The sequence below is a fragment of the Bufo gargarizans genome, chromosome 8 (genome assembly GCF_014858855.1).
Source record: "Bufo gargarizans isolate SCDJY-AF-19 chromosome 8, ASM1485885v1, whole genome shotgun sequence".
NCBI classification, from domain to species: domain Eukaryota; kingdom Metazoa; phylum Chordata; class Amphibia; order Anura; family Bufonidae; genus Bufo; species Bufo gargarizans.
The window spans coordinates 168,349,101-168,362,866 of record NC_058087.1 but is presented as its reverse complement, the minus strand read 5'-3'; the positions used below and the strand labels follow the sequence as shown (position 1 = coordinate 168,362,866).

At 46.1% G+C, this 13,766-nt stretch overlaps 1 protein-coding gene across 1 annotated transcript; it reads right to left on the bottom strand.

Annotated features, from left to right (window-relative positions):
* Positions 1–6,403: 6,403 nt before the first annotated feature.
* Positions 6,404–13,524, bottom strand: MRM2 (mitochondrial rRNA methyltransferase 2). Its single transcript, XM_044304366.1, has 3 exons — positions 13,468–13,524; positions 8,824–9,113; positions 6,404–7,284 (listed from the first exon to the last, which is right to left on the bottom strand). Exons 1-3 carry the CDS (start codon positions 13,485–13,487, stop codon positions 6,848–6,850), a joined length of 747 nt encoding a protein of 248 aa, XP_044160301.1. The 5' UTR covers positions 13,488–13,524; the 3' UTR covers positions 6,404–6,847.
* Between the last annotated feature and the right edge of the window lie 242 nt (positions 13,525–13,766).

Here is a 13,766-nt window from a genome sequence, read left to right as displayed (position 1 = left end):
TTAGAAAAATCAGTCTTGAGATATTTCTTGGCCCAGTCTTGACGTTTCAGCTTGTGTGTCTTGTTCAGTGGTGGTCGTCTTTCAGCCTTTCTTACCTTGGCCATGTCTCTGAGTATTGCACACCTTGTGCTTTTGGGCACTCCAGTGATGTTGCAGCTCTGAAATATGGCCAAACTGGTGGCAAGTGGCATCTTGGCAGCTGCACGCTTGACTTTTCTCAGTTCATGGGCAGTTATTTTGCGCCTTGGTTTTTCCACACGCTTCTTGCGACCCTGTTGACTATTTTGAATGAAACGCTTGATTGTTCGATGATCACGCTTCAGAAGCTTTGCAATTTTAAGAGTGCTGCATCCCTCTGCAAGATATCTCACTATTTTTGACTTTTCTGAGCCTGTCAAGTCCTTCTTTTGACCCATTTTGCCAAAGGAAAGGAAGTTGCCTAATAATTATGCACACCTGATATAGGGTGTTGATGTCATTAGACCACACCCCTTCTCATTACAGAGATGCACATCACCTAATATGCTTAATTGGTAGTAGGCTTTCGAGCCTATACAGCTTGGAGTAAGACAACATGCATAAAGAGGATGATGTGGTCAAAATACTCATTTGCCTAATAATTCTGCACTCCCTGTAATAGCAGTGATATGCAAATCAATGTCCCGACCTTTGTTTTTATCCGCGGTAGTGTAACCGAGTAGCAATTGTACTATGATGCCCACCTATACAGGTCTTACCTGCTCCTAAGTGGATTAGAATTTTCGTATCCCAAGATGCGGCATTACATGCCCGACATAAAAGCTGCTGTTGTGTTTGTCTCTCCACGCTGTTCAGGCGGACGCCGGCATGTCACGTGGTCTGTGTCAGAAAGCAAACTTGTATCTCGCAGCAAAGTATCGCGGGAACTCGATGTAGAAAATGGGATCCGATTTTTCTTCTTCTTTGGAGCGCTTCGATTATTTGTTGGATTTTAATAAATCATCTGTATAGAGGCCTCTTATTCGTCCAGTGGGAGTTATCAGCTGGTTACGCCAGACGCGTTTCGGGGACCTCTTACCCCTTCCTCAGTGGCAGAGGAAGGGGTAAGAGGTCCCCGAAACGCGTCTGGCGTAACCAGCTGATAACTCCCACTGGACGAATTTTTTTGCGGGCGGACCCATTCATTTCAATGGGGCTGCAAAATATGCGGACAGCACACCGAGTGCTGCCCACATCCTTATGTCTGTTTTTACGGAAAAAAGATGGTACACGTCCTATTCTTTGGCGTTTTGCGGACAAGGATAGGACATTTCTACAGGAGGTTGAAAAAAATGGTGGCATGCGCATTGGCAGGGTCCTTGTTTTGCAGATCCGAGATTTGCAGAGTGCAAAACAAATATGGTCGCGTGCATGAGGCCTATAAGAAATATATGCAGGCAGCATCACATAATACATGTCCGGCTGGACAGTCCCAAATGGCAGCAGTTGTCCCGTGGTTCTGGGACAGCCGATCTATGGCCCAGTTTCTGTCTTTGTGTCCTAATGTATGCCGCAGCTTGATGACTGTTCCATGTACCAACCTTGGCCTGACTTCTGCATTTGACCGATCGCTGCCTGACCTGACCTTGGACTGTTTATTGGATCGCGCAAACTCCACCTGCCCAGACCTCGGTTTGTCCATGACTACGGTTTTGCCTGATCCCTTGATGCTCTGCGCTGGTGTCTCTTGAACCCTGTGGGTCATCAGTAACTTGAAGAAAGACTACTCCAAGAGGTAGCAGCCTGGTGGTTCCCCTGCAGCAGAGACCAGACCCTGTATAGGGTTTATTAGGTGAAGACTAAGGGAACGAGTTAGATACCATCTTTAACGGTATTGCCAAGTCACATCTGTTAAAGCAACACAGTGGATCGATGCCCGCTTTGTCTCGGGCAGTCAGAAGGAGGTCTCTGGAGGCAGGAGTCATATGTGTGTGACAGCTTGATGTGAGCACATAGAAGTCCCAAAGGTTCCATACTGCATAAAAGGCAGATCACCTCTGTAATACAGCATATAATGGGAACTCCCAGTACCTCTATATAAATTCGTAGGTAATACGGGGGTGCAGCATGGTTCATAGACGTCTATAGGTGCTATATTACAGCTCCATACAGCCTTGTACAGAGATCTAATACCGCCATGTGCATGATGCCGTGACATCGTGACAGAGACATCCATAGGAGCCAGAACCTCTCTTCTTGCCGTTTACCAGATCAAAGCAGAAAAGACGAAAATACGAAATCTAAAAAAAATTCCATTGTCCATAGAGGCAAGGACAACCCTCAGCATCCACATTATTACCGCCGCACTGTTATTTAGAAAGATAAAACTGCAATAACATGAGCGCCGTGCTCCTGAAATATAAAATGCCAGCACAGCAGGGCAAGAAAACAAGTAGATTATGTCTAATATTTGTTCCCTAACCTTTCCTCATGTCTATATGTTCTGTCTGTGGACAATGCCAAATGCCAGGAGGGGGAATATGTCATATGGAAAAGGTTATTTAACCCTTTTAAAGGGAGCCTGTCTCTAGGAAATTCACTGTTACACCAGGCACAACGTCTTCTAGGGCTAGCTCGGCTTCATGTAATGACACCTTTCACTTAGCGGTCAGTTACTTCATTCTGGAGAAAAAGTGCTCTTAACCCATATGCAAATGAGCAGTTATGTGCACCGAGGGCGGGCCCAAGCCACTCGTGCTTCTCTTACATCATCTTGATTGACAGGACCAAAAAGGATGACTATGTAAGGAACCTCGTCCTGTCAATCAAGAAGAGGTAGGGCCTGGCAGAGGAAATGGTGAAAGGATGAAAGGTGCACAGAGTGGCTTAAGCCCGCCCTCGGTGCACTTAATTGCTAATTTGCATGTGGATTAAAAGTACTTTTTCTCCAGAATGAAGCAACGGATTGCTAGGTGAAAGGTATCATTACATTCGGTTGAGCGAGCCCTACAAGGCATTGTGCCCGGTGTAACAGTGAATTTCATGGTGACAGATTACCTTTCAAGGGGTTGTCCAGGGTTTTAAAATTGATGACCTACGCTAAGAATACGTAATTAATATCATATTGGAGGGTCTGGTAGCTCCAGCGCTGAAACTATACAACTCCGTTCATTGGGGGACATTTTTTTAATGTTTTATGCTACTATTGTGGTTTAAAAAAGTAGCAAATTGTGCCGTAATTTGCAACTTTTTGAGCGTATTTTTTCTAGCTATAGGGGCATGGCCCATCACAGCCTGCTGGATTTACGATAACTTGTGCCAGAAAGTGGCATAAGTTATAGCCTCTGCTTCTTAATAATAGTAAGTTATAGCATCTGCATCTTTAAAGGGGTTATACCAGGATTAAAGTAAAAAATGAAAACCAGACATCATATAGTACATGACAACCTCTTTCTAACAAAGCTAGAACCAGCCCTGTACCTCACATGGATCCAAAGATCTCCCCATTCATTGCTCTGCTACATTTATATCAAGCTGACAGCACAGGAGGCGTGTCTTTTGTGCTGCAGCTCTCTTCCTATAACAGCTCAGCAGGCAGTTGAAGAATGGAACTGAGCATGTGCATGCTCCTCAGCGAGGTGGACAGATAAATAAGAAAAAGAACAAACAGCAGGTGGCTCTATACAGATACATTTTATTAAATAACTCACTGCCTATACTACATTTTTAATTACAGGCAATTACAAAAGTATTCAGATCCAGGTGCTGGTTTGCAAACTGCAGAATATTTTTCGTGGGATAAACCCTTTAATCAATTAGGTGCATCTCACTCTGGCGCACAAGGGAGCAAGAATGCCGTATGGGAGTCTATATTGGGGTAGACATGATTTTTCTATCACTTTTTGTCGAATGTTTTGGCAGGAAGCGGAATGGACAAAAAACAGGAATGTTCACTGTACAGGATAAATAATGTGATCATTTTATTATCTGGGTCCCGAGACAGGATTAAAATTTTTTTTTTTTTTTTACGAAAACATAACAGGCCTTGAACATGCGATCCTCTGATATTTTGCAGTGTGTCCGTTTTATGGATGCAAGTAAAAAAACAGACAGCCTATTAGACCCTGTCTCTGGCAAAACCTTATAGGCATCAGTGTTTGGCCACAAGGGGCTGCCAGCCAGGGCTCGTGCACATGACCGTATGTATTTTGCAGTCCGCCAAAAAACGGATCCGCAAAAAATACGGATGTGCATTCCGTATTTTGCAGAACGGAACAGCTGGCCCCTAACAGAACAGTCCTATCCTTGTCTGTAATGCGGACAATAATAGGACATGTTCTATTTTTTGGCGGAACGGAAATACGGACATACGAAAACAGAATGCACACAGAGTACCATCCGTTTTTTTGCGGACCCATTGAGATGAACGGTTTTGCATACAGTTCGCAAACAAAACGGGACGGACATGGAAAGAAAATACGTTTGTGTGCATGAGCCCTCACTCTGTAAAACCATTAGAAGCCGCGGCACTGAAGCAGTTTAATGCCAAGATGTCCGAACCTAGATCAGAGTGTCAGCTGTATAATGCGTATGGCACCCCCAAGAAGTATATAGTTCCCACATTGTATTTTACCAAGCCCAAAAAAACTTCTCGATGCGAAAAAAAAAAAAAAAACATACCCCTTGGATCCCGACCGATGCTGCCCATTTCTTTTTTCGCGTCTAGCAATGATGTGTCAACACGAAATTGGCTGCACCAGCCACATGCTACGACATTGCTTGACCGGGAATTAGAGGGCGGCAAGGGACAAGTCAGCGTGGGACTGGGAGAGGTGGGCGATCCACACTTATCTTCAGAAACCCTGTCTCACCTTATTAGGTGGCCCCTGGGACCGAGGTGAAGAAGCAGCTTCTATTGCGCCAATTAGGAAAATTCTTATGCCAAGTATTTTGAAAACATTATTATGATCAAATAAATCTTCAATAAAATGAATAGACACAATTTTGCAAGTTATGCCTTAAAAGGGAGCCTGTCACCACCAAAAACTAAGTACACCGCCATGTAGTGTAGGTGCACCAGACCATAACTGTACCTTTCCTGTGAAACCTAGTCCTAGGGTACATCTAGATTACCGTATTTACGCGGACCCGTTCATGTAAAAGATACAGCATGTCCTATTGTTGTCTGCAATTGCGGACAAGATTAGGCATTTCTATCGTAGGGCTGGCAGAGCGCATTCTGCACAATGGGAAACGTATTTTGCGGGTCCACAATTTGCGGACCACAAAACACATACGGTTGTCTGAATGAGCCCTAATCTTGATAAATTCATCTCACCACCCAGCACCTACCCGTCTTGCTTCAGTGACAGTTATAGAAATGTCAGAGCCGGTAGCGATGACGTAGGGAAGCCAGGTGCACCGAAAACCTTTTTAGCATAAAACTAAAAAGAAGCATTTCTCAGGAGTAGAGGGTTGGATTTTCACAAGAAAGGTACGGTCGTGTTTCGGGGCTTCTACTGTCTATGACGGTATGCTTTGCAACTGATTTCGGAGGCGACGGACTCCCTTTAAACTTTTATGGGGTTTTCTGAGATATTTAAAATTTTTATCCTCTGAATAGGATCTGATAGGTGGGGGTCTAAGGCCTCTTTCACACGTTGCGGGAAAAGGTGCGGGTGCGTTGCGGGAACATGTGAGATTTTTCTGCGCAAGTGCAAAACATTGTAAGGCGTTTTGCACTCGCATGAGAAAAATCGGCATGTTTGGTACCCAAACCCGAACTTCTTCACAGAAGTTCAGGTTTGGGTTAGGTGCTGAGTAGATTGTATTATATAACCCTTATAACATGGTTATAAGGGAAAATAATAGCATTCTGAATAAAGAATGCATAGTACAATAGCGCTGGAAGGGTTAAATTTTTTTTTAAAAAAATTAAACTCACCTAATCCACTTGATCGCGCAGTCGGCTTCTCTTCTATCTTCTTTTTTGCTGTGTGCAGGAAAAGGACCTGTGGTGACGTCACTCCGGTCATCACTTGATCCATCACCATGGTAAAAGATCATGTGACGGACCATGTGATGACCAGAGTGACGTCACCACAGGTCCTGTTACTGCACACAGCAAAAAAGAAGACAGAAGAGAAGCCGACTGCGCGATCAAGTGGATTAAGGTGAGTTTAATTATTTTTTTTAACCCCTCCAGCGCTATTGTACTATGCATTCTGTATTCAGAATGCTATTACTTTCCCTTATAACCATGTTGGTCTCCATCCCGATCGTCTCCTAGCAACCGTGCGTGAAAATCGCACCGCATCTGCACTTGCTTGCGGATGCTTGCGATTTTCACGCAACCCTATTCATTTCTATGGGGCCTGCGTTACGTGAAAAACGCACAAAGAGGAGCATGCTGCGATTTTCACGCAGCGCACAAGTGTTGCGTGAAAATCACCGCTCGTGTGCACAGCCCCATAGAAATGAATGGGTCGGGATTCAGTGCGGGTGCAATGCGTTCAACTCACGCATCGCATCCGCGCGGAATACTCGCCCGTGTGAACAGGGCCTAACACTCAGGACCCCCTTGAATCAGCTGTTTGAGAAGGCACTGGCAACTGCACCACGGCCTTCTCTCAGCTTTGCCTAGGCCGAGTGACGACAGGTTCACCAGTGACATGACCTAGGCGCTGCTCAGCCCCATTGAAGTGAGCGGAGCTGTGATACCAAGCACAGCCACCATACAATGGACGGCACTGTGCTCAGTGAGCTGAGATACGGTTGTGGCGCTCACAGGAGTGCAAATGCCTACCCCCATCATGACCCCTTTAATATTTTGCTCAAAATAATAATAATCTGTAATACATAGCAGCAGTACAATACATAATACATAGCATCAGTTTGGGGCTTTATTGCTCCTGTGTGATTTTGCCAGTAGATAGATCTCGGAAGACTCCATCCTACTGGCTTTAGGCTTCACGGTCTTCACGATCTGAAATCTCTGCTGCAGCTTGTCTCTTATTAGACTGCTTTCTCCTCCATCCCAAATCTTACACAATAAGTTCCCCCCGGGCCTCAGAACCGTGCCAGAGAAGTCCACGAGAGACAGACACGTGCCGACAAGTCTCTGGTGATCCAGTTCTTTGATCCCGCTGGCATTAGGAGCCATGTCACTCAAGATGACGTCTGCCTGTCCGGAAGGGAGAAGATCAATGATTTTCCTGTGGGTGGCAGGGTCGGTAAGGTCACATTTAGAGAGGAAAACTGCCCCTTCCAGCGGAGCTATGCGGAGAAGATCAACTCCCAGGACGAATCCTACACGCTTCGCGGGGTCTAGAGAGAAAAAAACAACAAAAAACTGAACTGAATGGAAGCCAGATAGCAGATATGACCGAGCTGAACGAAGGGGACGTCCCATGTATGTCTGATTAGGGGGCATGCAAACGACTGTATGTATTTTGCAGTCTGCAAAATACAGATGATGTCCGTGTTACAGACTCATTGATTTCCGTGGTCTGCATTTGCAGCCAAGAATATGTTCTGTCGCTTGCAAAATGGACATTCAAATGCGGAAAACACACTGAAGAAATCATACATACGGTCTTGTGAATGTACCCTTGTACAAATGGGGGGGGTTATCAAAACTGATACAGAGATTAAGGGTCCATTCACACGTCCGCAGAATGGGTCCACAATTGTGGAATGGGTGCAGACCCGTTCATTCTCTATGGGGCAGGAATGGATGCGGACAGCACACAGTGTGCTGTCCGCATTTCCTGAGCGCACCCCTGATCTTCCGCCATTGCGGACAAGAATAGGCAGTTGTATGTGGATCCGCAATACACTACGGACGTGTGAATGGACCCTAATCCTTTCATTTTCCAAAGGGGCTCAGTTTTGATAAATCTCCCCCACTGGGTTTTCTCCTGTAAGTTAGAAAACTAAGTTATAAAAACTCCCCAATGTAAAAGGTAATTAAAGGGCTTCTTATATTGATGACCTATCCTCAGGATAGCAGTAGAACATAGGTAGAAGCAACGCCGACATAGTGGATACCGCCACATCATGCTCGTGGTCAGGTGAAAGGCAATAACCCATTAGGCTAATACACAGGAGATAGGGATTGGTAAATGATATGACCTGCGATTATGAGGGGGGGTGTTTTTATATGTGGGGTATATATATATATATATATATATATATATATATGTGATTGTGATCATGTCATTAGGCTTGACAAAAGCTGAGTATCAGCCGAAACGTTGCTGCATTTTTTGTACTATGTCTTGAGGTCGCAATAAAATTCGGATGATGTGAGATGCTGCCGGTGCCAATCTTGTTTTTCGCCTATCCTCAGGATAGGTCATCAATATCAGATAGGCTACTAGGGCATGCGCAGCCGCCCTCTATTTATTTCTATGGGGCCGTCGAATAGCACTGGCTCGGCTATTTCTGTCGGCCCCATAGAAATGAATGGGAGCAGTGGCCGCACAAGCGCGGTGCGCCCCTATTCACTTCTATGGGGAGAGCGCTTGGCGGTGGCCAGACCTGGGAAACCCAGGGTTCTCCGGCCACCACCTTCCACGCTCCGTTCTCGGTGTAGGTGCAGGTCCTAGAGGTAGAACCTGCACCTATCAGACAATGGGGGCATATCCTAGTGATATGCCCCCATTGTCTGAGATGGGAAAACCCCTTTAACTGCTCATTTGCCTATGGATTAAAATTACTTTTCTCCAGAATGAAGGAATGGGTCGCTAAGTGAGAAGTATCATTACATTCAGCTGAGCGAGCCCCACAAGGCATTGTGTCTGGTGTAACAGGGAATTCCCTGCTGACTGTTTCCACTTATACACGTTTTACATTTTTCCTCACCTTGTCCCAAGGAATTTACTTTGTCAACCAGCACCTGACTCCAGGCCCCGGGTGCCGCACCGCAATCTACAACTCGATTTCCCGGCTGCAGGATTTTATGCTCCTTATCGATCTCCAGCAGCTTAAAGGCGCTGCGGCAGCGGTAATGTTGAGCCTGTGCTGCCTTCACATAGGGATCCCGCTGCTGCCTGGTCAGCCATATGTGTTCTGCCCCCGTCTTGGCCTTCTGCGTCCTGAGACTAACGTGCAGGCCGCGGCACTGCACTAGGGGAGACGGCGTCTGCCAGAGGCTGCAAATATAGGACATTCTCCGTGACTATCACATAACACCTGTGCACACTGCTCCATAACAGTGACTGTAAGAGCCCCCCATAATGCAGGCAAAGTGCCCTAATGACAGAGACAGCCACAATGCATCCATAATGGTGACCGCCTCCTCTGCCGGATCTCAAAACCCGGAATTAACAATGCAGATGTGAAAGTAGCCTTAGAAAGGTCCATGATATAAACTGTAGTGACCAGTGACTGTATTCGAGAGTTATAACCTCCCTTCTGATCCTCAGCTGTGTCAAGGAATTCAGCTTCTTCATGTATTCCTATGGGAGCCTCAATGTCAGTCTCATAGGAATGAATAGAGAAGTAACCGACTTCCTGTCCGGTGTCAGTTGGAGATCAGAGAGTTGGTCACATGACACAGCTGAGGATCAGAAGGAAGCATGTAACTCACAAATACTAGTAAGAAGATACACTACAGTTTACATCATGTACCTGTTCAAGCAGGTCAGAGAGTAAACATTTTTGTGGGAGTGCTCCTTTAAGAAACTCTTGCTGTGATTTTTGGATCAAAGCGTTATTTACAGCTATTAAAGGGATTGTTTTTAAGTTACTCCCTATTCACAGGATAGGGGGTAACAAGCTGATTGCTGGGGGTTCGACCACTGGGACCCCCAATGATCACAAGAAAAAGGGCCCCCTTTCCACCGTTTTGATGGAGCGGCAGGTCGTATCTGCTCCATTCATTCTCTATGGGAGCAGCTCTGCTTGGCCATCTCCAGTGCCCCCATAGAGAATGAATGGAGCGGCAGTGCCATCTGAACAGGGGTACGGGACCCCCATTCTTGTAGTTGGTTGGGGTCCCAGGGTTTCGGACCCCCCAGTGTTCAGCTGGCTATCCCCTACCACATCCCCTTTAAGGTACAGATTCTGGAGACTCTGCTGCTGCAAAGCAGAATGTCATAAGACAAGGCCTTTCTGAAGCTGAATACATAAAATCATACTCCCCCCCCCCATTAGGGACGTTTTCTCGTAAAAACATTATTGCACATTTATAGAGGCTTTAAATCGCAGGGAACATGGGCGTGAGCGGTTCTTTATATGATAATGAGGGGCCTCCGAGGACCCATTTTGTCAGATCAGCCTATACGCCTGTGCAATTAATATTCTCCAATATCGGACGGAGATTTACGAATACAATTCAAGAATTAGATTTTTCTTTTGCATAATTCCAGAAATACCGGTAAATGGTATTGGTGGCGGCTGGCAGCCGGGGATCAGCAACCTTCGGCACTCCAGCTGCAGTGAAACTACAACTCCCAGCAAGCAAACATGCTCGACTGCTCTCCTAACTCCCATAGAAGTGAATGAAGCATGCTGGGAGTTGTAGTTTCTGAACAGATGGAGTGCCGGAGGTTGCTGATCCCTGGCGTAGATGCTCACCATCCAAGGGAAGGAGGAAGATGTGCAAAGTCGCTTGCCGGGTAGGGTTGTGTAGGACGCAACAAGCAGGCGTATAGGTGACTCCAAGGGCCGCCGCTACCAGCTGTGGTGCAAACCGGCCAGACGTAGGCACAGCTAAGGGTACATTCACACGACCGTATAATTTTATCCGCATCCGATCCACATCCGTTCCGCATTTTGCGGAATAGATGCGGATGCATTCATTTCTATGGGTGAATAAAATCTGTTTCCGCATTTCTAGTCCGCAAAAATATGAAGCTTGTCCTACTATTGTCCGCACAGATCGGTCCACAGCCCCATTCAAGTCAATGGATCCGCAAAATGTAGATGACATACGGAATGGTTTTCGTATGTCATCCGTTTTTGCGGATCCGTTTCCGTATTTTTGAAGGCCTAAGGGTCCATTCAAACGTCCATAAGTGTTTTGCGGAGCCGCAAAACACGGACACCTGCAATGTGCAATCCGCAATTTGCGGACCGCACATCACAGACACTATAATAGAAAATGCCTTTTCTGGTCCGCAATTTTTTTTCAGGAACGGAATTGCGGATCCTGAAAAAACTGATCCCGAAAAAACTGATGCGGATCCGCATCCGTTCCAGCCCCATTGACAGTGAATGGGACTGCAAATTGCGGAACAAATGCGGACCCAAAGTACGGACGTGTGAATGGACCCTTAATAATTCTTTTTTTTTCTCTATCTTTTTTTTTCCTTCCATTTTTTACGGACCGTAAAAAACGGAAGACACACGGAACACAAACGGAAGTCATTTGTCCGCAAAATGCGGACTCACGGTTCCGTTATTTGTGGACCGTAAAAAGGGAAAGGATTACACACGGTCGTGTGAATGTACCCTTAAACCTGGAGAGCAAAGAGGAACAAATGGAGGATCCAGAGATCAGGATAAAAACACCATAAAATCACGTACAGGCTGGCGCGTTTCGTCTTGACTTCCCCAGACACTGACAATAGAGTGAGATACTATGGGGGTCATTTATCAAACTGGTGTGAAGTAGAACCGGCTTAGTTGCCCATAGCAACCAATCAGATTTCACCTTTCAGTTTTCACGGCTCCTTTGGAAAATTAAAAGGTGGAATCTGATTGGTTGCTAGGGGCAACTAAGCCGCTTCTACTTTACACCAGTTTGGAAAATCTCCCCCTGTGTATTTTATTGTCAGTGTCAGAGGACTTCAGCGGTTTTATGAATAAAAACTCTTAGATACTGTTATTTTCCTCTTTGCTATCCAAGTTGTCGGCTGTGTCACTAAAAAGAGTGGAGCGGGGGTGGGGGGATGAAGGTTCAGATGGGTGTAACTAGTTTGGGCGTGTCCCTTGACACTAATCAAGTACTGTCATTATACCAATACAGAATTGTACCGTATCTAATGAAACACTATAAGGCTACTTCACAGTGCAGTAATAAAGAAAAAACTCACTATCCAATCAGTGCTGCCAGCGTCAGACTGTGCAGGGACACCCCCCCATCTGGTAACACCCAGCTGGACCTTTATTGCAAACTTCTAGCAGGAATAACAGAGTGATGATACAACCTAGAATAAACGCTTCAGAATTGTTATTACACGGGGGATACAAGTACTTTCTAAAACAGACAGGTCAGGAGACGGGACGGGACTGGAGAAATACAGTAAGGTCCCTTTCACACGAGCGTGATTTCCGCGCGGGTGCAATGCGTGACGTGAACGCATAGCACCCGCACTGAATCCTGACCCATTCATTTCAATGGGGCTGTGTACATGAGCATTGTTTTTCACGCATCAGTTCTGCGTTGCGTGAAAATCGCAGCATGTTCTATATTCTGCGTTTTTCACGCAGCCCTGGCTCCATAGAAGTGAATGGGGCTGCGTGAATAACGCATTGCATCCGCAAGCAAGTGCGGGTGCAATGCGTTTTTCACTGATGGTTGCTAAGAGATGATGTTTGTAAACATTCAGTTTTTTATCACGCGCGTGAAAAACGCATCAAAACGCATTGCACCCGCGCGGAAAAAACTGAACAAATAAACGCAATCGCAGACAAAACTGACTGAACTTGCTTGCAAAATAGTGCGAGTTTCACTGAACGCACCCTGAACGCATCCTGACCTAATCCGCAACGCCCGTGTGAAACCAGCCTAAAACTAGTGACAACACTGAGCCATTACTAGCGCTACCAGCTGTTGTCAGCATTATTTTGCTGCACTGAGAAGTAGAATCAAAGGGAACCCGCAGGGTGGTAAGTTATAGTTGGCTTGGTGACCGGGCACTGTGTCCTAGTCAATAGGGACCGTACATACTTGATATTTGGGCAGTATGGCGCGGTCTGGGCACTAGTTCACTGTAGATGTGCATTTGATGAATATATGGTCAGCGGTCTGGTCACAGTATGGCATTATGCGGGCACTGTGGATCTGTGTGGGCACAGTATTGTGTTTTCTTTGCAGTGTTTGTCAGTAGCGCAGAACATCCCTATGTGGGTAAAACATGGCACCTATAGCTGGTGGCCCTCACTGCGCACCATTTGGGTACATGACATGGCGTTCTGTACGCACTAGGCCAGGGATCAGAAACCTTCAGCACTCCAGCTGCTGTGAAACCACAACTCCCAGTATGCTCCTTTAACTTCTGTGGTTTAGCCAAGCAAGTGTGCATGATGGGAGATGTAGTTTTACAACACCTGTTGTGCCGGAGGTTGAGGACCCCTGCACTACTAGGCATATGGACAATGTATGGGACCAGCTGGGCACTGTGTGCATTCCCTGTGGCTGCTGCATGGCACTCTGTACTAAGGCAGTGTCCTAGGTAGGACTATAGGCGTTATTAGAGGCAAAGTCTGAACAAGACCCACAGAAGTCACCTCCCCAGCAATACGACCAGCGAAAGTTCTCCTGCACAACCACACACTCACCGAGTCACAGCGGCCGCCATGCTTATTGTCCCATGACAGGGAATCAGGGCGCAGCGTCCGCCATATTTGTTGAGGGAAAAGCCTAATAGGAAAACCGTAAAGCACCCCCGATGAAAAGCCTCACAGATAAAGCACCCCCGACGCCACCTCATCCCGAAAATAGTATTTTCTTTCCAATTTATGCTATACATGACTTTAGCTGAAGTAGCATATTTATGAGGGGAAACAAAATCGCGAAAACAACAGAGAATTTTCCTTTAGTCATAGTTTATAGCATTTTAATGGGGGAAGGAAACGAC